Genomic DNA, 24,447 nt, shown 5'->3' on the forward strand with positions numbered 1-24,447 from the left:
AATAAGCTGTTTTCTAACCCTGTAGTTCCTTGATAAATAAGATACTTCCACTCTAGCAGCCATATGCACTGCACCTAACTGAAAAGTGTTTTCCATCATTGAAGAATTTATGCAGGAAACAAATCTGCATAACAATATATTTCTTCCTGAACAGAAACATCCACAGGAAACCCTTACTGGAATAATTTTCTTCTTTATACAAGCATCTCTAGACAGTCTTTTGAAGTTATAAAAACAAATCCTTTATTTAACAGATGCCCTGTGAAAATCAGTTTCCCTAACAAAAATTGACACCTACACAGGTCACATGAGACGGTCTGCAGGCAGTCATTGGTGCATACTGACAGTTATCCATGTCACTGAGGAAATACAGGCTGTGCAAAATGCGTAACTGCATTTATCACTATTGCCTATGTAGGCAAGAACAGTGAGGAAAAGTGTACTTTTAGAACAGTTATGCTTTTCTTTTGATAATACAACTTCTACTACTTGGCCCCTCCTCTAGCAACACTCCCAAAGTAAAAGTGTCCAGTGAAAACAGTCTGAACAAACTTAACACTGTTTTTTGGTCTCTGATGCATTAATCCAGACCACAGCAAAGATACAGAAGTATGGAAAAAGGTCTCTGAAGCACTTTTCTCATTTCAGTCATACCTTAAGGCAAATTTGTAAATTTTACCAGACTATCTTGAGAAGTAAACTCAGAGTTTGTGAAGCTCTTAGTTTTTGATCAACATTAGTTTTCTCACAGAGCAGGTAAGCACAGCAATAGCACCTCAAAAGCATTTTAGGATAAGACCGTACTAGTATTGTTTATGTAATATTTATGTCTGCAAGTATTTCTTTAAGTGAACTTGCATTTTCAGTCCAACTGTACAAGATAAGAGTTCAGTAGTTCTGTGCACAGTATAATGGTGTTTCACTGAGTGCAAGTTTTAAAGGCAACAAGGTAAAAATGCAACTACTTCAGTATCTCATTTTCACATAAAAATGTTTCAAAGCAATAATGGAATATGGTATCTTCTCAAAGTCTCATATCTTTAAAAAAAGGATGCAGCAAAGCTTCTTTTGCAGTTATTCTTGTTGCAGGGTTTAAGTCTAGTAACTTATCAAGTAGGTCATATGCATCATCAGGAACCTTATCCCAACCTTTCATGTCTGTTGCCTTAATTTCCAAAGCACCATCACCTTCCTGACAGCTCTGTAAGTGTTGAATTTCTTTTCCACATGTCTTTGGAGCACACTGTTTGTCTATTGCAGCTGGCAAAGCTAGGTCATTTACGGAAGTGGTGTGCTTATCACCCTTGGATCTGCTGGAGCTGCTGTTTGTTCCTCTCAACTTCTCACAGAGGGTTCTTAAGTTTTGTGCTGGGACATCTTGGGTACACAGAACTGATTTACCTAAAAAAAGTTTATTCACAATAAGCAACATTTTGTTATGCTTAATATTCAACTATAACTTCCAAGTTTTGTTTCGGAGACATTTCATCAATACTCTTGAGGCATAACTGACATCAGCTCAAGTGCAGTCTTTCAAAAAAAAAAAAAAAAAAAAAAAAAAAAAAAAAAACAAAACAAAAACACACAAACCCCAAACACCAAAAACCAGCCATGTTTTACAGCAATGGCCCCATTTCTCATTGTTTCCAGCAAGTGAAGCCAGAAGGATATAGTCTCAGTTCTGCTGTGAAGAAAGCTGTAAAGCTGTTTGTTTGGGTTTGCTCATGAAATTATGTAGTGACACATTGTCACCCACCCTAACAATATACACAGCATCTTTTTCCATTCCACTATCATCTGAATAGAACTGAAGAAAATTAAACACCCAGTGCAGTTTATTACTTACATTATTGATTTAAGTATCTCTGTTTGGAGAATGAAAATTAATGCTGTCAGTTCTGCTGGTAGGTATCAGGTGCTGCCACACTTGGCTGGCAAACAATTAGGGGAATGATTATTTCTCTTCTTTTATAATTAAAAACAACTAGCCCTTCTTTGGGAGGTGGGGGGGAAGGTTTACATCATCTAAATATTAAATCGTATTGACTTAAGACTCCTGGGCAAGTTTTGCAGGAATGGAAACATTACCTCAAGAATTCTAACCAATTCCAACAGAAATCATTAGTTGGCATATTTCACCTCAAGTGGCCCTGATTTAGTGAAAGACAGTACACAGTCAGGTTGGGAAACTTATGGGGTGAGGTACACCATATACATGACAAATTATAAAGGGTAGAAAAATAAAAATGTAATTCTTGCATTTCTAGATTAATACTAATTTTTGGAAGTATTAAATGCACCTCCAAAGCAACTCTCAAAGCTTAAAAATTTACCTTCTTAGAAAAAGAAAAAAAAAAAAGAGAAAAAACAAATAGATTGTAAGTCACTATATTAAATAGCAGACTAAGCATACATTTTCCCCTTTCCCCCATAATTAAGGTTCACATACCAAAAGTTTTAGCAGCCTGAATGGTTTCTCTGGATCCACGAACTGTCATTATTTGTGCCAAAGCAGTTAAATCATCACTTGCTTTGTAAAATGGATACCGTCCACTGAGCAGAGAAAGGAATACGATTCCTGCAGACCACATGTCAATTGCTGCAATTGAAAGTAATCTTAGTAATAAACAAACTCACAACTTCATCACAGATAAACTCACAACTTTCTTTAAAAAGAAATTATGACCAGAAAAGTTGCTATCAGAAAAAGTAATATTCTGAATTACTTACTGACTTTGGTCACATAGATAACACTTCAAACAGTGGAAATTGCTATAATTAGATATAAAAAATAATTTCCTGCTTTGATGCAGAGGAAATATTTAAACTTTTCCGTAGAATTACTCACATGAGTAATTCCATTAACTTGCTAAACATAAATGCACCAAACGATGCTGGGTTTGTTTTAACCAGGGATTAACCCTTTCACAAGTAGGGAGCTATGGGGTGGTTGAACTAGCTAGTTTTAATGCTTTTTTAAATTTGCTTCAGCTGAAGAAAAGCTTATACTAAGATCATAAAAGTCATTTGCAAGTGAATGTGAATTTTAAACTTTTTAGTACTGCCTAATTGGCAGCCTCAGTCTCAAAAAATTATGTTATTACAGACTTTGTTCCCCTCTCTTGAAATCACTTGACAAGATAGCCAGTTTAAGAACTGTAACAGTGAGAAGTTATTCATCACTTTCATTGCTTTATGAAGAGTACAGAGAGTACTCTGGGGAAAGAAGCCAAAGCATGATGGAAACTTTAATACTAAAAGTTATGAAAATACCTGTCTGCCATAATTTTTTGGCTCACTAATTTGCACGTTTTGAGTGATGGCAAGGAAAGTGAAAGAGAGAATTCTCTGAAACTCTAAAGAGAAAAACTAACAATTGGAAGATAAAGCCACAGTTATTTCTCTTCAAAAAAAAAATAGGCAATAATTAATTTGCATATTATAGCTAGAGATTCCATCACCACAAGACTCTGAAAACAAGTGCTAAGTTGACTTCAGTTGCAAAAACAGAATTTAATTTTTTTTAATTAAAAATAAATCCACACTAATTATGAGCACAATTTGCAGTGGAAGAATATTGCATTTTAATAGTTCCTGTTAAAAAATTTTAGTAGTAGTGTATCACTGTTGAGCAGCTCATACTATCTTTTTGAGGCGTTATGTATCACCCCTATTATGTTGCTGGAAAAGCAGAACCAGAAACATTAAGGTCAAGACTTCTGAAATTGTTTAATCGCCTAACTCTTGCTGAAATTGATAGCCATTATATACCTTGAATGGTAAATCCTGGCCCTATAGTTCTGATAGAGCTGGGATCAATAGAAGACTCTGAGATCCTGTGCAAAGATCTCAAAATTTTGATTCTTCTCTGTGCTTTAGCGGTATCTAACTAGTGAGGCACGCCCATATACAGGTGGGCACGGCGGGGGGCGGGGGGGCAACTCAAGCTAAACCTGGACCTGTGTCAGGCCAGCTTGGGAGCATGGGTTGCGTTTCCTCACTGTGTATTAGGGTGGCTCTGGATAGCCAGCTGGATCCAGCTGGTAACTTGGTCTCAGTACAGAGACCAGAACCAGTGGCAAAATTGGCCGAAGTATAAGGAGGTGACTACAGCAGTCCCAGATGGAAGCAGGCAAGGAGATTTGTTAGCTCAAATACAACATAATCTCATAAATATTAGTATTACTGTACCAAATTCTAATTAAGTCCTTTGCTGACAGAGTACAAAAGCTCTGCACCACTGACTCAGTGCTGTTAGGGGTGTCTGACTTACCCAGATTTTCTGTAATCCTGCTATTACCCTAGAGAACAGAAAACTGGTTGAAAGCATATTAAGACTACTGTGTGTCTAAAATTTCCTAGGTATGTCTTCTTTCTGCCTGAATTCTGTCTAGACAGATTTAGAGATTGTCTAAATTTGTCCTGGATTTCTGGATGTCTTTTAGCCCATAAAGTTGGCTGTTATAGCACAGGCACAGTAACTCCAACCAGGCTGCCATACCTCTTGAAATCCCAGCCATGCCCACAGCACAGATGCTGTTTCAAAATTAAACTATCTGAGGATGTGCTGATCAAATGTATAGTAAGTCTGTTCTGAGTGTGTATATACAGTTTAAATTAAGCACTGAAAATTGCCAGTTTTCCCAAAAGGTATTCAGCAAAAAATGGATGGAAACTATTATTTTAAATCCACTTTAAGACATTTGTATTTATGCCCCTTTTTCTTAACTCAAGACTCCTGATCATACACCAAGTGTTTAATAGTCAACTTTGCTTTTCCTCCATTCTCCAGATAGGCACAGCCTCTCCCAACTTAGGAGCATCAGCTAATATATCAACTACCTTTTTTGCTCTGAAATTTACCAGGCTACTGAAACTTACTCCCTGCATAGCAAAATTAAAACCTGGGTATGTAAATTTCATAACTTCTTACTACCTTCTAAAAAGCACTAGCAAGAAGAAGGAGAAGCAATCTGATAAGAAGCAGTATCAATGAACCAACTCTTAAAAACACATTTGCAATCATAGTGTTAATTATACCTGCTATAAAAGCAAACTCTGTGACAATCTCTCTAGAAAACTCTAGTGTCATTCCCTTCCCCCCACCTGCTTTATTCAAGATTTTTCATTTGACAAAGCCAAAAAGCTTGATAAAACTTAGAGCTTTGTTTCCTTTTAAAACACATGCTACTGAACTCCTGTGTATGGCACTACCCCTCAGATAAACATGTATCCAAGTTTCAAACACAGGAAAAATATTCTTAGCTTCTTCTTACTCTGAATAATGAACATTTAATAATAAAAAAGAACAGGAAATGCTTGAACAGTGTTAGAAAGGATGATAAAATGAACTTCATATGTAAGCAGAAAAGATTCCTATAAAAAAAGACAACATGATATGAATAAATGAATAGGGTCAAAATGTGAAAAAAGGCAGTCTGTTATGCAGTACCTGTTGTCTGAGTGGGGCACTTTGTTAATACTTCTGGTGCTCTGAATCCAGGTGTTCCTGCTCTTGGAGCAACTTGCTGACGCCTCGTAATAACAGGGGGAAATATGTTTAGAATATAAAAATATTTATAAATAAGTTCTAGTTACAATAATGCTTTAAGTTATTTTTAGAATATACTTCTGTAAGATGCGTAAACAGCTTAACCATGCCTTATTAAGGTTTTATAGAGGTTTAAGTATGTTAAAGTTATCTATCATAAATACTATTTAGCATATAGTAACAGCCCTATTATCATATTAGTATATTATATTACCTAGCATAAGGTAAAACCACACAAGTACTTGCTTCATGTAAAGACAATTTTAGTTTCATTCAAAAGCAGCATAATTATTGCTAAAGGCTTGTGTTCATGGGAAACTATGAAGACTATAACTAAAGGAAAAAATGCATTAGGCTCTTGGGATGGATGTTCTGATTTTCTATTATTCCGTAGCAAACTCAGGTTTGCTACTTCTGAGCACAAGTGTTGACAAGAATTTAAGATTTTGTTAGCTGAACTAAAAGTGTGAGATTATTCTTACTAAAATATACATTTGATATATATATACACTATATATATATGTCTTAAGTGCCTTACTTCTATGGGCCAATTCTGGTTTCAGACAAATTCCTCATGTTTGATACTTCTGAAGTGTTTGATATCGCCATATTTTGACAGTCTGGGGAGGGACCACACAGTTTCGTAACTATTCCTAGTAAGCAGAATTCTCTGCATTAATCTATGTTCCCTAATGTGGCAATCAAGGACAACAGATGATCATAATCAAGAATAGCTGCAGAGAGATGGATTTGAATCAAGTTATTCAGATTCTTTGATGTCTGCTATTAAAGTTTAAACATCGTTCCTTAAACTAACAAATATAAAAATGTCATCTTTGCCTTTTTCTCCATTTCTTTATTTCCAGAATGCAAACAGCTTCTGAGAAATCTTTTTAACCTAAGCTTCTCAGAGGGCAGGAGTCTGATCACTAAGCTTTAATGCAGTTGGCATGATTTAGGCCTAGTAGATAACTAGTAGATAAGAGAGAGATGCATTGTCTACTCTAAGTGTGGTAATTAACTCAAGTGACTTGCTACAACACAGGTAGGTGGATAATTAAATATAATTAAAAAAATTAATATTGAATCTCTCTTGCTGCAGATAGCAGTCAACCAATTATTCCATGAATTCCATTAACTGTTTGTTTAAAAAGAGCATACTCAAGTGTTTTAAGAGTTGCACAGATCAAATGTTATCTTTCACCTACTAAATCAGCTGTCTAGTAAATCTAAGTTTCTAATCTTGCTTGACAGCATAACAGACAATTTTACAATAGTAACAAGGCAAATTACCTTGAAAGGCAAATGCTGCAAACTCCATCTGTTGCATAACAGTCACAGGTCAGGTTCAATGGACAACCACTGGCAGCTTTTCTGGCTACCCCATTGCTTACTGTCTTGGTAGAAATAATCTTCTTCTTGGTTACTAACTTCCTAGATGAAACATCTATCATCTTCGATTGCTTTATGAGCTGCAATATAGATATTTTAGAGTAAGTGAAATATTTAAGAAGCTTCCCTTTCTATATATGCAAGTCCCTAAAATAATAAGACAGAAGGGCTCATCGGCAACAAACTGCAGTCTTAGAACAGAAGACAGCAAACTTTTCTAACAATGTCACATCTACAGAATACATATTGGAGTTTTCTGTATGTCCTGATTTTCTTCCTCCTCCTTCAGAAAATATTTTTCAGTGGTTACTAAACATCAATGGCCATTAGGTTTTCTGAAGCTACAACATGATTTGTATTTCTCAAGCTATTATAGTGGTTCCAGAATTCTTCTGGTTCAAACATAATAAATAAATAAAAGAAATACTGTAGCAAGACACTGGAAGCTAACTCTAATTCTACCAAGAGATTGCTGTTGCCCAAGCTCTCTAATTTAGTTGCGGTTTCCCCCCCCGACTTCTTCTCATGTTAAATTCTAATTATAAAAAGTATAGAAAAATGTTCATTACGCGTTTATTTTCTCTCCTGCTTTAACTGCTAAATAAAAAGGAAGTTTCACGAGATATGCTTAGGTGCATCTCAATTACACAGATACCTGTGTAGAAAAATATATTAAACAATATACAAACAAGATCAGCTAGGAAGACAGCTATGTAACTAGCTCCTGAAGAGTTTCAAAATGGACTGAAACAAATGAAAGATTCTTCAAGCTTTTCAGCAAAGGCTCACTTCCGAGCATTCTGCTCGAAAACTTTTAGTTCCACAGGATCCCAGAGTAGCGTCCAGTCTTAAAGAATAATCAGTTCTATAAATTCTCAAATATGAAACTGATTGCTCTTACTGATGAGTCATATTTCTTACTTTTGTACTGGAGTTCTCCTGGTGTGTGGAACTAGAGACATTGAAATTCTTCTCTCCAAAGACAGAGCGTTGGACAGAATGGTGCACAGAATCCTCCTACAACACCACAAAAAGGACAATAAGGATCCTATCTAACACAACATCAGCTGGATTCTGACAGTTCCAAAAAGAAGTGTGAAGTGACGTAAAATAAGAACAGCTGCACGGTAAGTCATTTTCAGGCATCAGTTTACTACAGATGAAGAAAACATTGTCTAGACAGAACAGCAAACATGCTTACAAAACGAATGACACCTCTGAAGTGCCTCGAGACAATCTGTATGTCATCTGTACTGCGTTTGTTATGCAACTAAGTAACTAAACATAGATGAATAATTATTGGGTTAGGGAGGACTTTCACACTACCCGTCACTAAAATAATAGTATTTCAAAAAGATTTAGGGCTGTCTGAATAGTAACCCATGCTAGGATTTTATGCAGCCTGCAACATTGTATTATAACTAACAGATACTGAATGATGCCAATACAGTATTACATAAAATTAGCTACCTCTATGGGAAAACTGTGTTTCTGTGCATCATATTACAATCTTGCAAGATACACATATGTAATTTTTGTTCTAGTATTACATCTCCCCCTGTTGGATGAAGTAATATATTAAACATACAACAATATTAATGAAAAAGACTGAGAACCTTTCCTCCTCTTCCTTGTTTAATCTGTATTTTTGAAAGTGAGCTGGATCTTTTATCAGATGCTTTTGAGGCTGACTGTTGAGCTATCTGTTTAGGTGCTGTGACACTGACAGAAACCCCATTTCCCAAGGCTACGGTGGGATTATTTTGCAAGCAACTTCCCTGCTGGCCTTCAGACTGGGCAGTTTTGAGAAGTTCAATTTTCGTATCAGGGGTTCCTTGTGCCAAGCCAAAATCTACCAAGGCATACCTAAAAGACACAAATTTATAATTAAGATTCACAAAGTATCAACCAATTTTATTTACTATTCATTACTTATTTATTCATTTTTCTTCCATACTTTACTCAGTATGTTGCTTATCCGTAGTTTTCAGCATCACAGTCCTATTTTCCTCCTCCTTTTGTCATATCTTACCTATCCCTCAATGTTTTTATCCTATACCTATCTTATACCATCATTTGTCCTGAAATCTTCTAACATGTATACTTTCTCCAATAATGGTGCTAAGAAACTATTTTCGGCAGCTTCTTTCTGGGTCATTCTAGTCCCACAGCTCAGAACTACCTCAGCCAACAGCCAAGTACAAGTGACTTGACTCTTGCAGGATTCCCATGGACAGAGCTTCAAATGCAGTAGTGAAGACAGGCAGAGACTATAACAATACTGAGAGCTTTACCCAGCTTCAAGCAATACTACTGCAATTTACTCATCTCCAAACAGGCAGGACTACGTTAGTTCACATTTCAGAGTTGTCATTTACGAGACAATTTTTTAACCAGTACAGAGACAAACCAGGTGTCTTTGGGTCTCACGCAAACTCAGCTCCACAGCCTCTACACCCAAAGTAGGGCTAGACTTAAACAAATGCTGGCAAAGCAGACTAACATAGGAATTCATTCTGACAGATAAAAAGCATTGTTTCTCAAGTCTTTAAGCTTGTGGCTTAAAAAAAAAAAATCCAGTTTCTCCTACAAACTTTCACTAAATAGCAAAATACTCACCAGTATAGCTGTAGGACTGACACTGAAACATTACCTTATTCTATCTATCTCAGCTCAGAAAAAAGCAGTACTTTGCTTTTTACAGTCTTAAATGTTGTAACTTGCAGGAAAAAAAAAAACAACCACGTTAGTTACAAAAATCAATTCAGTATAAGGTGAAAAAGTCCAAATCCAACAATTTCGTCTGTAGCAGTTCTGCTGTATGCATGACTAAAAGTTTTTAAATATCAATCTGTCCACCACATGAGTTGCTATTAGCTTTATTCAAACCAATATAGTTCTCCTCATTCTTATTCAAAATTTAGCATTTCTACTCAATAGTAGAAATTTTGATTTTTTTTCAAGTAGCTGTCACTGTACTGCAGATATTATATTAAACATGAAAAAAAAATAATTCTTTCCTGCCTCAAATCCCCAAACACAGAAAGAAAAGTTCTACAAAGAAAAAGTATCTTTTTTAGCTTTATTACTTAAGCATATGTTATACAGCTGGAAGGAAAAAAAACTCAAAAGCCTAATTTATTCTGTTCTGCCAAGGCACACATTCCCAAATGAGATCACAATCCAGTCATCGGGGCAGACTTACTCTTTTAGCTGCCTGTTGTAGAGGAAGTTACTGGGCTTGACGTCACGGTGAACAATACCAAAGTGATGAATGCGCCTCAATGCTTTAAACAGATTAAACATGTATTCTCTCACTTCTTCAAAGGAAAGAGAATTCAAAATGTCCTGAAAGATTATTTGGATACTGCAATTATGCAACTGTTTTTTTAAGTAAAAAGTTTTACTACACATATACAAAGTCTAGGACTCACCAAGAAGGATTCATGTTCCAGATACGGCATAACAATAACCACATGATCATTTTTCCTAAAGCAGTATTTAACTCCCATAACATTATCCTGTCCCCTGAAAGAAAGGTAATGTCACTGAATAAAGACCAAAAGAAATGGATGCTTATTTTCCTGCATTTCTTACAAACTTCAGTCATGCTTTCTTTCAAAAAAGAATCTTTCACAGCAATCTTAGCAGCAGTCAGTAATTCCACTGTTGTCATCTCATTCCTGTGTTCTGTTTTAGTTCTGCAATTGCATTGAGAGCTTCACAGATTATCTGTGGGGCCAGAGATTGTGGTTAGGACTGTGATTAGATTCTAGGACCTAATTTTCATGATACCAACTAGTTTAAGGTGGTGGTATTTGAACCACATGCCTTGTCATCAGCACACTCTGACAACATGCATTCATTCTTAAAACCGTATTTTCTGATGAGGAGATTGTTTTTTCCCAAGCATTTCAGAATTGGAATATTTCTTATTGCATAGCTACATCACAGAACTTCTCAGATGGAAAAATAACAGCACTGTCAGTAAACTGAGATTAGCAGAAAAGGACATCCATTATCAGTAAGACATCCATTTTTTATTTGCTCTTGCTATAAAGAATACAAATTCTTGTGGCTAAAAAAGCCAAAGTGCCAAAACTTAAAAAAAAGAACAAAAAACCCCCAAAACTACCACAGTGGGACAATGATCAGCAGTTTAGTCATGACATCCATAAGTTCTCGTTTAAGTACCCTGCTACCGTGAGGCACTGAAGTTCAGCAGCAATTCGCAGAGGGTGGCTGGTTGGAATCAAGTGTTTCAGAGCCATCTTTTCCTCATATCCTGTTTGCAGCTGTGCTGTGGCCAAGTAAACAGAACTAAAAGTACCTGTAAAGAAGGCAGAAGTGTTCTCTTCAGCATTTTCAATTAGGTCAGTTAAGATTTTTACAGAAGTGATCTAACTGTTCACAGTCCTATAGTGTACTTGACACTATCTCAAAAGCAGATTCCAGAAGAGAAGAATGCATTTTTTTTCCACTACTGAATTCAGTGATCTTGTATACAAGTTTTTTTACGTCAGTGAAAATGCAAATGTAACACTGTCTAACTTGCCTGGGACATACAGCTCTTTGAATGTAAATTTCCTATCTTTGATTTGCTTTCTTGTTTAGGTAGCTTACTTTCATCTGACATCTAACTCTTCTCTCCCTGCAATGCAAGCCTACTATTTAATGCTAATCTGGAAAGCACTACCGTTGCTATTCAAAGCACTTCTGAAATCGCAATGTTTTCCTTAATTCTGTTACCATACCTATAAAGTAGCACTTCTCACATGGTGAAACCTTACTATTTGTTTTCCCCCAGCATTACAGAGACAAAATGTGATACACTCATTTGGAAAAGGGAGTACTCAGGCTATGCAATAAACTTACTCACCTTTATTACAGTTTTTAAGAGACCCTTATAAATCACTGAGGAAGTTAATCTATCCTGATGATCTGAGATATTTGAACATACAAGTTAAGGATCCTACCACAATAAATGGTACAATTTTGATTATATTTTAGGTGTTGTGTTTGCATCATGCTGGTTTAACAGTCTGTATAGGCATACATATACCAAAATGCCAGCAAACACTAAACAGTTTTCGAAACCAGTGTCTCACCAATTGAGTAGAATTGTTTGTAGCAACAGGGATTACAGAGTTGATCCAAGATCTTAGTTTTGGTGGTGAGACCTGCTAAAATGAAACTGACCTCTGAATGGAATCCTAATCTTCACATAATGCTGCAGAACTGCTGATGGCATTTTTTTAAAATCAACATTTGCTCCCAAGAACAAAATCAAATCCTACATACACCACAAGTTAATCAAAAAGGCACCTGGTTTAAATTGCATGTATTGGGATCTTAGCTTTATAGCTTTTAAGTTAGAAGTACCAGAAGAAATGCAAGTTTAAGCAAGGCAAAATAAGACATTTACCTTCTCCAATTTTTTCCTTAATTTTGAACACATTTACAAGCTGTGGCACTGCTTCATAAAGTTTTTCAATATCTTTTTTTATTCCTGGTGTGGAAAAAAAGGGGGAAAACAAGTTACACTTCAATGCATAGAAATGCAGATTTGTATAAACAGAAGAAAAAAACAAGAAGACCCACAAAACACACAGCAGAGTGGTATCTATCCCTGCTGACATTATTATCTATATATTTGATGATGATATTGTCCTCCTTCATGACACTCATTTATATGCTGCTGCATTTTAATAAATTTTACTTTTCTGCCCCCTATCAGCTCCTGGGAGGGAAAAAACATCTTTAGTAAGAGTTCAGATTACAGCTCATTAATACATGTTTTCATAAGACTTGTAATGTCAATTTTATAAAAGAGAAAACTATAATAATTGTTTCTGAAAACAAGAGCACATTCATCAGATGCATATCAAGGATTAAAAATGTAAGGGATGGATTTTTTGGTTTTTTTAAGGTCAGTAATACAATCTTATACACTGTTACTTGAAATAGTAAATACCAAAGAACATGTTTGTTGCATTTAAGTTGCTGCATTTCATATTGCAATCACTAGATGTCATGACAAGGATGCTGTACACTATTCTTGCTGAAATTATGTAACTTTCCACTCAATTTATGAATCCTTATAATTTAAGTATTCTCTGTATCCTGCATTAAAATTCACTTCTTTTGAAGCTGATGGAGTAATTCTCATGTAATACCATATCATATTAAAAGTTCCAGGTACTGCCACAAAACGTGAAACTAATAAATTTGTTGCTGAACTATACAGTACAAAAATACATCAGTGCAAATACACATTTAAAGACTAAAAACTTAAAATTTAAGATCAAGTGATATCCACAACACAATGACCAGGTTCTTAAATCTACATTTATTTCATAGTGCTGAGAACTAAAGTCACTGATCCAAAAGTATGTAGAGGCTGTGACTAATTTCTATAAGGGTAAAAAATATTTTATTTCACCAATGTAGTCTTAAACTGGTATTTGGAAAGTCAATAAAAGGAGAAGTCATGCATATACATCTCATATCCTAAAAATGAATAAAAAACTGAAATTTTACAGAAATGTGAATTTTATTTCATGCACAAAAATGCGCTTTTATAAGGACAGTAAGTCATAAGTAAAGAGAATTATTTTCAAAATATCCCTGATATGCTAGAAACACAGTATGGACTAGTAAGAATCCCCAACCGTGTACATTGACTCACTTTATACAGCAATAAAAGTCTGAGGTGTGTCCAAAGAATCTTCCTTTTCTATTAAGAGCCCAAGTTAGTTGTAGTTTAAGTTACAGTTTAAAAAATAAATTAGAATTGAAAGCTATTTCAAATGCTTATACGAACCAACATACTAAAAATGCTTTTGAAATACTGAAGCTTGCTGCCTCTCTTGCTATTCATTTACTTATTCTTTTTCAGTAAGTTGTTTCCTCTGCTTCTCCAAGTTACTTTACATCGTTTTTATAGAGATATTTCAAGAAAAAAAAATCCTGCATTACACACTAAACCACTAATACTCATTAAAGATACTGCCCTGATCAACAAATACAAGTAAAAGGTTTATCAGTTCTGTTTAGAATCATATTTAAATACTTTAAAATATTCTAGGAGTAATGACAGACTTGTACCTGGAGTCTGATAATCCATGAAGCAAAACACTAAGAAAAGTAGCTCAACTGTACAGCCATTCTGGTTATACACAGATTTTAAGAGCCAAATTAAGCTAAACATCTTGAAAAGTAGGCTATTGAAAATTTGAGGAATTGCTTAACTTTTCTGTCATCATAATCAAAGCTTTTGTTCAAAGTTATTGAAAATAACACGAAAAGTTCAAAAAGTTACTACATAGCATCTTTTGCATTAATAGCATTCATGTTGCCCACGTGTTCAGAACTTTATGAAGAAATTTGATTTTTCTAATACTTGTTTTATCACTAAAAAGAATTTTTGATGAAAAAGCTTTATTGTTAAAAAATATTTGCAGTTACTGTTTGTATAGTAATGTCAACTTTTTACATAAATGCTCAGTTATCACATAAGAAAGTAAGAGACCCAGGAAAGCTTTCTGAAATCTTCAGATGTGCATTTAAAATGTTATTACAAGAATGCGCAATACAAATTGACATATATAGGCTAATTTGACTACATAGCATTTCTCATCTTTCAGTTAAAGCAATATGAGATTCCTTCTGGGAACAAATAGTTAAAAAGCAAACAAAAAAACGCATGCCATATTTTACTTCCAAATTCTCTCTTATTCTGCTCTTCAAAATATTTATTTAAAAACATGTTTCCTGATAGCATTATGGATGGCATAATTCTGGCTGCCAGTGAGTTAATCAGATCACTTTAAGGTAGAAGATACCACATTTTTCAAATAATAGGGTTCATGATTGTCTCATTCTCTAGATGAATACAGGAAAGAGAAAGGCTATTATTCAGATCACGTTCCCTTTCCCCAGCAGTAATCAAAGATGTTAAGAGACGAAATCATGTAACAGTATCATAAAGAATTTAACAACACAGAAATAGTGTTATTGCATCCCTTGAAGACATAGCCCTTCAAACCCAGGAAGATGGTCCCGTTACTAGGTTCTGAAACATCCTACACAAACTTCATCCTAAGAGGCCGTTAGCCACACGACAGAGCCAGAAAGTTGTTTTCAATAGTGACATAACTCTGACAGCTCTATTGCAACAATTTTATTTAGAACTAGTTTACTAGTAAACTAGCAAAGTGTAACCTGCTCCAAATAAAGCAAGTTCAGTTTTGTTCCAATGCTTGCATTTTGCTCCGACTACTGAGAATTAAGTTTCAGTCTTTAGTTAAAAAATACTATGACAGTAATTTACTACATAAAATTTTGCCCTGGAATTTCTTCAGTAAAGTTGCTTGGTTAGAAAAAGGAATTCCTCAACTCTGGCAAAAAGCAGAGAGTCCGAGCAAGGACTCAAAAACAGAAACATCTTTTAAGTCTTCAGAACCTAGCAGATTTTTACTTTCCCTACCATATCAGGTTTTGGTTTGTTCTGTGCCATGAGTCTAACAGTTCTAAGGCAGATACTAACAATAATGAAAAGCTCTCTCAGTAACTGCTACAGACCCTACCGACTACTCAGCTTTGCCTGGATTCAGATTCCTACCCAGACAAAGTTCAATGCTATCAGAGCAAAAACAGCTGGGTGACACAGACTGCAAATCCTATGTAAAGCAATACCTGCCCAGAGCACAGAGAAAATGTGCTAACTCAACATAGTGTCTAGTGTAAAGATCCTGAAAAGCCCTAAAAACAAGCAGGGATTGTCCTTGTGGATAGATAGCAGTATAAACATCATCTGTTCTCTTCTGGGCCTGAATCCCCAGCTGGGTATGGAGCTTGCCCCATCATTAACAAAAAAGAAATCAAAAAAATACAGTCACTGTACCATCAGTGTACAATAATAATATCCAGTATTTTCTGTGAGCAGATTTTAAAGCCATCCGTTTACTTACTAGAATGTAAAAGTATTTGCCAGAGTAAAGTGAGAAAATTGTTACTTAGCATCTCTTTATTAAATTCTGAACATAGATATGTAGAGGACTGACAAAGCCTATCTATTTCTACCAAAAGCAGTAATCATTACATATAAACTGGCTGACTATTCACAATTACTGAACAAGGATCACGTTTACGTAAAGAAAGCCCAGATTTAAATACACTCACAAAGAAACCCGAAAGCCAGCAATACAAATACTACAGGAGCACACGTTCATAGTCCAACTTCTCTGCTAAGAGCAAGAACAGTATCTTTATGCACATAATCATATCTAAAGATATCTAAGGACAAAGCTGGCTATTATAGGGTAAATGGCAAAATATTAATTTTGTGTACTTGTCTGGTCAGAGAATTTTATTTTCAATTATTGCCTTTTTAGAATACTGGTATCTTCTTATAACATATTCTGTAATAAATAAATAACAGGGTCAGCAAATTGTGACAACTATTGCTGCTGAAGTTTTTTAACTATATAGTAAGCAGGAATAAGCTTAAAAACAAAAGCAACCTCAAAAGTTTCCATTTCATGAATTTTTTAACACAACAGGACCATATAAAAACAGACTTATAATTACTCCTGAAGCTTCTTGAAGTGAGAAAGAAGCACATCAGCAACAAAAAGTAATATTAGCAGTCCCTGTTTTAGCACATACCAGAAAGCTTGTTGTTCTGTTCATGCTTCTTATGGAAGTCTTCAGCCTCATGAGGGTGCTGTTCATCACAATGGGACTTCAACACTGTCTCCATCCCAAAATGAATCTGAAGTAAAAAAAAAAAATCCAAGACTTTGAGGACCACATCTGGACACCTGGGGGAGCAAGCATATGTGGTAACACACTTCCTTCCCCGTCACACAGTTCCTGAAGTGAGATTCAGGGAGTTTGAGGAGTTCCTCTGTGCTACTTAAAACAAAGGCTCACCCATCATCCCAGAAAAAGAGAAAAACAAAACCAGTAAACCCACTATCTCCAAGAAAGGGGGAAGGGAAGGAAAGAAAATCACTTGTCCAAGCTTATCCTGCAGTCTTCCTTCATCTTTAGAGTGTTTACTCATTCACATTAAAGCATTATCCTTTCCGTAAAGTTTGCTTTGGAAAGGAAGGAACTGATTCACGCAAATATCTGCATAGTACAACACCCATACAAAGACAGTAACTGGGGATGTGCGCACGCACGCGCACACACACAAACTCTTGAGACAAATTATGAGAGAGGAAAATGACTATTTTCTCAATATGATGGGAGATTTCTCTTTCTCCTAGGGAAGATCAAAAAGAAGCATAATTCTTAGTTTCCTTCTTGCCATAAGAAATGCACACATGCTATTTTCAAATGCTTCTTCCACAATCTTGGAAATTAAACAAGCTTTAGGAGTACAATAAGCTGTAGTGTACTTATAGTGTATAATTCAGAAACTCCTAATTCTATTTCATCAGGGGGAGGGGGGGGAAGAGCTAGAGCACCAACCAGAGGAACAACCACAGTGATGTGAGCCTGCAGTCAGCATCTATTACAGTCACCTAACACAGATTATCCATTTAAAGATCTCTCTTGCTTGTAACTTTGCCAAACTTTCAAAGAAGTTATGGCTGAACTTTTCTACAAGGAGGAAAAGTATTTTGAAAGCCTTCAACAGAAAAGATTCAGCTGTTTTCAGCTATGAAGCTAAAATATATTTTTGTCCCCAGAGAATTCTGGCTACCTTTCGTCTGTCGTCCCCATGCAACAGAACGGTCATAGGCAGCAGCCTCTTTTTGAAGCTTTGTTAGAGAAATGAGAAAGGACAGAAAAGGAGAGTGGGACTTGGAAACTGATGGAGTGAAATAGTCTACAGTCTTTCTCAGGTAGACACTCGCTCTGCTGGTGCTGAGTAGGCAGCTGAGCCTGTTCCAAACCTGAAACGTCAGGGTCTCGTCAGCAGAGCAAGAAGTGCAAATTAGTGCACCCTGCCTCTCGCTGCAGCTTACTTGCTCTGATTCAGCACCATCCCTGCCTCAGCTACAGTCTCTTCCAGTTCAAGGCTAGCTACACCCAGCTTGTTTGGGACACAGAAGATGAGAGCTCCTGCCTGCCTGCAAAACACCATGGAAACACGTTCCAGGACTTCCTGGCCATAAGCAGGGTGAAAGGGACTGTATCTGAAGGTGTCATTTCCATTCATTTCTGCTAAACACACAAGGTAATATTTGCAGAACTGAATACCTAGAATATTTGAACATATTAAAAAAAAAAAAAAAAGCTGCTTGCTGATTTGGAAGCAGGCTTGACAGTTACAAAATGGAATATTTAGTCAGGTTTGATTCAGTCAAATATTTAGTTTTTACATTTGCAAAATGCTCAAAAGACACTCTTAGAGATGAAAATGAAGAGGAAGACTGAGATGATCCAAAGTTTCAGCTCAAAGAATTATTTTACAGTCAAGTCACAAATCTCCAATAAAAAAGCTGTTTTCCCACATATAAAAACGGGCAAAATCCAGGTAGCGACAGATTCAAACAAGCCACAAAGCTTTAGAGTCTTCCGAGTCAGACATTAGAACCTCACACACAAAAAAAGTGAAAGCTGCTGAATCACTGGCTAAAGCAGATGCTGCTACCTGGAACACGATCTATTATCACTAAAATACAGAGCTGCTTCAAACAGGAACATACTCGCTGGTACTGCTGAAAACAGCTGAGGGTGTCAAAACCAAAGGTGACATTAGCATCTCTATTTTGTTATTTAAGAAAAGCAAGTTTTGTAGCTGGATTATGTCACGCAGTAAGTTTGCATTTTCTACAAATCTACAATAAATCCTTCTATTACAACACGAGCAGCAGAAACCACACTGCTGTGACTTCAGTTTGAGCTACACCATGTCAGTGCTCCTAGGCAAGAGAGGGACGTCTGGAAGGTGTCGCAGCAGGTCAGCTTTACAGGGCTGCTCCTTGCGGCAGGACCCTTGGCCAAACGCACGCTTCCAGCTGCATTCAAGCAGCAGGCTGAGAGCACAAGTGTTCCAGAGCGAGCACAGGTTACCAACCGAAGGGCAAAGCCGGAGGTAGGCGACGCGCGAACGCGCTGAGCTCCCGCCGCGGCTGCGCGCCCGAGAGGCACCTCCCGGGGCCGCCCAGCGCCTCGGCAGGCCGGGCGGAGCGGGCCCTCCGCGCGGGGGCGGCGGAGCCCCCCGGACCACAGCGGAGCAGCCGCTCGGGCAGGGCAGGGCAGGGCAGGGCAGGGCAGGGCAGGGCCGAGCCCGCCCGGACACCCGCCCCCCGCCAGGCACCGCGGAGCCCCGCAGCCGCGAGGCCGCCCTGGGGGAGGGGCGCCCCGGGAAACCCGCCAGGCTGGGCCGGGCCGGGTCGACTCGCCCCTCAGGGCAGCGGCACCGGCGCCTCAGCCCGCGCCAGCGCCCAACGGCCGGCGGCGCTGCCTCGGGGTGGGGGCAGGGGGCCCCGCCGGCGGCGCTGGGGGAGGGAGGGGGCAGGGACCCGGGCGGACTCGGACTCACGCGCCGCACGGGCTCCCGCGACGAGCCGGGCTTTTGCCTGCTGCCGCCTTTTGCCGACCGCCCCTCCGCGACCAATCGCGGCCCTCGGCGGAAACCGCGGCCCCGGCCAATGGGACCGCCGGCCGAGGGAAGGCGGGCGGCTATTGGCCAGCGGCGGGGAGCGTCCCGCCCAGGGGGGCGGCCGGGCGGCCGGCGCGCGCGGGCCGGTGGCGGCTGTGGCGGGCCCGCGCGGCGCCTCGGGCCTCGGCGCTGGGGCGGCGGCCGGGCCGGGCCGCGCCGGGCCGGGCCGGGGGAGCGGGCGGTACCCGGGACAGCGGCCCGCGGGCGAGGGGGCTGCCCCTGCCCTCTCCTGGAAGCCCGAAAAGCGCAGCGGTGTCGGCAGCGCGGAAGGAAGCACGAGCGCAGAGGTGCGCTCCTGGCCCGGGCCTGCCGTGGCGGGGGGCGGGGGGCGGGGGGGCCTTGCACTTCCCCTGCGGCCCGCGGGGTGAAAAGCTCCGACAACCGCCTGGACAGAAGAAGCTATGAGGGCGTGTTTAATACGCATCTTGTTACTCGGAGCTGTTCTGTGCATTGCTGATGCCACCTGTCTGGAACTGCTCAGAATATTTGTGCCCTGTACAGCAATATTTAGCCTTTATAAATTCCTGTATGTGATTATCGTGAAATAATTACAGTCCCCAGATAAGGTCTTGTTCTCATCAGCTCTGCTATAAATCCAGATAAATATTTGAGACTCCACGGAACAACTCTCCATTTACAGCAGTAATAACGGAGAACGTAACTTGGCCTGCTGTTTTATTACTTGATTGTATAGCTACAGAGATTGCACAGAATACAAAATTAAAAATAAACAGCATCTAGAGTCTGGGCTGCACTGTAGCTGCTGGCCATGGCACAAGCAAGCGTGGGATGATAGTGCATGAGGAAAACACACAGTAGTAAAGAAAAGGACTCTTTTATGCCTTTCCTTCTATGAAAAGGACAGAGATTAGTGGTTTTCAAATGCTTTTGATTTGTGCCACCCTGAAAACTTTCTCATGGAGATGTATTTGTAGAGTTGATTTAGGCCTACTCACAATAGGCTTGTTTTTCTAAGCTATGGTTTGTAGGTCTTCTGCAAGAAAACTGTAACATTAGTGGTCCTAAGTTACAAACTGAAAAGGCCTCAGCTCCCTAGGTGGAAGTATGATAATACTGAGGTAATTGAGACACTCATGAGTAGCTCTTCAGGACTGCTGAAGCACCAAAATGTAACATGACCATTGCAGAACTTTGCTCCATTGCATAGGGAAAAGCTTACTGCAGGATTGTGGTGTAGTCAGTGAAGTCCTGAACTACATCCCCTGCAGATAAGCAGTGCACTCTTAAGAGTGCAGAGGTGTTTTAAAACAATTTCTTTTGGATTTCACTGTCCATTCCTTACCTATTAGTGAACATCTGGTCTCAAACTCTGCAAGTAACAATGACCAGTGCCAGGAAAAGAGGCTATTTGTTTGAATTGCATTTTGCTGTTGTTTAAAGTGGTAGAATTTTATTGAGGCCAGTGCAGTTGCATGTTAAAAAAGAATTTGGCACCTCACATTTTCTTTTATCTGTACATTTTTTCACCATGTCTTTTTGTTCTAACATAACATCGTTCTTTAATGGTAAAGACTAGCTGTCCTGCATTTGAATACACTAGGTCTCTTGCTCACTAAAATATGAAATGTAATGTTGTGTTTACTGAGTGCTTCATATACAGATCTGTAACTTCACCCACTTGTAAATAACAGGAAAGCCTAAAGTTGCCAAAGTTCATAAGGCAACACTGTAACTTAGCTATTATCTCATAATAAGCTGAAGTTAACAGAAACTATAAAATCAGAAACAGATTCCACCACCTTTACTTGCTGTGTGGTATCCTACCACGCAGTTTAGAAAGAAGTTGCTGAAACATGTTGCTCAGCTTCTTTGGTGTTTGTTTTTTTTCAGCAGTTGTTCTAATTTGCACATTTTGTAAAGAGCTCTAAAAAGCCAGTGCAGCAGCTAGATATTTAGCTAACTAAAGTACGCTCTCAACAATTTTAGTTAAGGGTGAGAGTATTTAAGAGCAGCTTACAGCAAACATTAATTAAATGAGGGATAATGACAGAATAATGGAGGCCAAATTCTGTTCTTTCTTTTATCCATGTAATCCTACAGCAGGTAGAAGGATTGCATAAGCATAAATGAGAGCAGGCTTGTCCTAGTGCTAATGACAGACACCATCATTCTAAATTAACTTTTTAGGACAGCTTACCTGCAATCATTTCTGCATACTGTAGAGCACATACATGCAATGCATTAATTATTCAAATTAATGCTTGTGAAATGTCTGGAGATTATTTATGAGTTGCACATATAGCTCTGCTGCCTCCTGGCCAGTTCAGAATTACAGCCTACCTCCATGGCCTCCGTTTGTGCCTTTGAGTTCTGATAATGTACAATCACCGTTTTATCATCACCCTTTTTATAGAGCTTCCCATATTAGCATTTCTTTGTTAATGATGTCAATACTACCTTTTTACCTGTCATTCAGATTGTATTCAGACACAGTGAAAATTATCTCCTTGGTCCAGTACAATATCTCACACTGTCTTTGTTCCAACAACTAAAATATGTATCGTTTAGACCTGGTCATTTATCTACACTGATGACTTGTTCCTCTCTATTCCCTTCTTTTCCTGTTGATCCAAATTTATTGTGATCCCTCACGCAGTCTTTTCAGTGAATCCTGTTCTCCATCATATCAAATTTACATTTATTTGTTCTCACTAGTGTAGCTGCACTTACAATATAATCTAATATTGTCTCTTATTTTATGGTCCTACTCTTTTTTCAGTCTGACAAAAATGCCCGTCTTGATGCTGGCCTTCATTTGTCTTTCTCTTCTTGCTTCTTGTCTGTCTAAGGAGGAAGTTCAGTCAGGTTAGCCATGACTCTCCTCATATGAATATCTTCTTGGAACTCACCTCTTCATCAATGTCTTTCTTCATGTACCTCTTCACAGGAGTGATAGATTAGGTATACTCTTTCCACTATATCTTCTCTAGCTTGTTTTTTATTTTATGTAGAATGAATGTAGAATTGGTAAAGGCAAAGCTTCTCTTCCTTTGCTAAAACATGAGAAATGCTCTCTTTTCATTTAGCTTGGATAAGCAGAAATCCCTTTCCTTCTCTGCTGTTAAGGCAGAGAAAGCTCTCATTCAGCACTGAGCTTCCAGTTCTTACGATGTACCCAAGTTAGGAGCTTATCAGAGGGAAAAGAGAAGAAACTGTCAACCAAATATGATAAACAAAATGGCATGTCTAATGCTCTGCAAGCCAAACTGCCTTCTCATGTGACTTCATCTCTTATGTTGGATCTATAGGATGAGAAGTCAAACGACAAGACAGGCCCACAAAGAACTTTGCTTAAGGCAGACAAGCAATTGCCAAAACCAACCTCTGGGAGCTCTCTGAGAAGGAATGATCAAACGTTGCTGTGTGATTGCATCCACTACTGCCAGAATCTGCAGGTGAGTCGAACTTTTTTTAATCTGCTGACAGATGTAAAAGAATCAGTGCTGACACTGGAAAACGTCTGTTAACCTCTTCCTAGGTCAGTTAAGTTAGCATAAGTTTCCCTGTGTTTGTACTATGCTCCAAACTCATAAAAAAGAAAGGACAGAGCCAGGAAGATCATTGATGAAAGAATCTACCACAGACAGCAGTAGGAAAGGCTAACCTCTCCCTGCTGCAAAGTTTCTAATTCATAAATTAGAATTAGAGATTAGAAACTAATTAGAAACAACAAACTGCAGGTGGTTATTGCCCTAGCAGTAAATATATATATATATGTGCATTAATGTATATGCATATATGTGTGAATACATGTGTGTTTATACACACACACACACACACCCATCCACCCACCCACCCCTATATAGAATTCTGTTTGAATGGTAGGGTTAACTGTTAAGTGTATTATTCAGTCTTCATTAGCTTTAATATCACATGCTAAAAGTAAACTTCCCAACTTTTAATTCCTCTTTTTGTTTGGAAATATGATTCTGTGGCAAATTTTTCTCTCTTTAGCACCAGGTTGAGACAGATCTCTTCATGCTATTGTGCCCTTCAGGAATACTGTCAAATTCAATCATTCAGGACTCATGAGTCTTGCACTAACGTGAAGAGATTGTTTTGAAAACCATTGGACTACAGTGTTTTTTCTGTTTTTTATTTTCCATTTCCATACTTTAACCTTTTTGACTTGAAATTTAGTATTTTATTTACATGAAAGGTGAGATTGCTAGCTTTGCTCTCTCATGCAGATGAGAGCTTCATGATACTACGAAGCCCTAGAATAATGCACTTGGATGTGGCTGTGACTGTCTATGCCAGTATTTTCTGATCAGCTAGTCCTATCTGAAATGTCAAGAGTTATTGTGGTGTCAGAAAATATACCAGAATACAGCAGCCTCTACAGCCTGTATCGAGTGAGTTAAAAATAGATATAAAAATGACCTCAGGCAAAGATGCAGAGGAATTCTTGACCTTTTGTAAACTGGGTCCCATTCAAAGAAAATATATTTTAATAAAGTCAGTGGAAACCATACACCTAAGAATAATGAATGTAGGTTACACCTACACAGTGGAAAAGTTTGAAAAGAACTGATGAGCCAACTGGCAAGTGAATGAACATGGTTCCAAGTGTGATGCAGTAGCGAAAAGGGTTCATGCAGACCCTAATGGTGGCAATTTTTACCTGTACATGCAAATTGCTGAGGATGATTCAGACATGGTGTATGCAGATCTGATGGTTACACTTCAAAAATGATGCCAAAAAAAACTGAGTATAGAGAAGAGCTACAGAATGAACTGAAGGCAGAGGAAATGCCATGTAATTGAAAGATTAAAAACCTCTATCCACCTAATCAAAAAGATTGAAAAGTGAGTTGATAACTATGTGTATATATATGCATAGGACAAAATATTAGGT

At 38.2% G+C, this 24,447-nt stretch overlaps 2 protein-coding genes across 3 annotated transcripts in view; one reads left to right on the plus strand and one right to left on the minus strand.

Annotated features, from left to right (window-relative positions):
- Positions 1-218: 218 nt before the first annotated feature.
- On the minus strand, positions 219-19,538 carry CDC7 (cell division cycle 7). Of its 2 annotated transcripts, none has more exons than XM_064515928.1 (12): positions 19,449-19,538; positions 16,613-16,718; positions 12,369-12,452; positions 11,138-11,273; positions 10,378-10,471; positions 10,149-10,291; positions 8,721-8,809; positions 7,865-7,959; positions 6,845-7,023; positions 5,453-5,535; positions 2,450-2,599; positions 219-1,401 (listed from the first exon to the last, which is right to left on the minus strand). In XM_064515928.1, the coding sequence occupies exons 2-12, from the start codon at positions 16,704-16,706 to the stop codon at positions 1,025-1,027; spliced, it is 1,524 nt and encodes a 507-aa protein (XP_064371998.1). In that variant the 5' UTR covers positions 16,707-16,718; positions 19,449-19,538; the 3' UTR covers positions 219-1,024. The 2 variants fall into 2 exon arrangements, with proteins under 2 accessions (XP_064371998.1, XP_025972280.1); XM_026116495.2 differs by having other exon boundaries at positions 7,865-7,960; positions 8,560-8,809.
- An 86-nt stretch (positions 19,539-19,624) lies between these two features.
- HFM1 (helicase for meiosis 1) overlaps positions 19,625-24,447 on the plus strand; it is a 70,786-nt gene continuing 65,963 nt past the window's right edge. Inside the window, exons 1-2 of the mRNA XM_064515929.1 lie at positions 19,625-19,855; positions 22,838-22,984. The gene's annotated coding sequence lies outside the window, so the exon portion shown is untranslated. The remainder of the gene's footprint in view (positions 19,856-22,837; positions 22,985-24,447) is intronic.

Source organism: Dromaius novaehollandiae, chromosome 8, assembly GCF_036370855.1.
Source record: "Dromaius novaehollandiae isolate bDroNov1 chromosome 8, bDroNov1.hap1, whole genome shotgun sequence".
NCBI classification, from domain to species: domain Eukaryota; kingdom Metazoa; phylum Chordata; class Aves; order Casuariiformes; family Dromaiidae; genus Dromaius; species Dromaius novaehollandiae.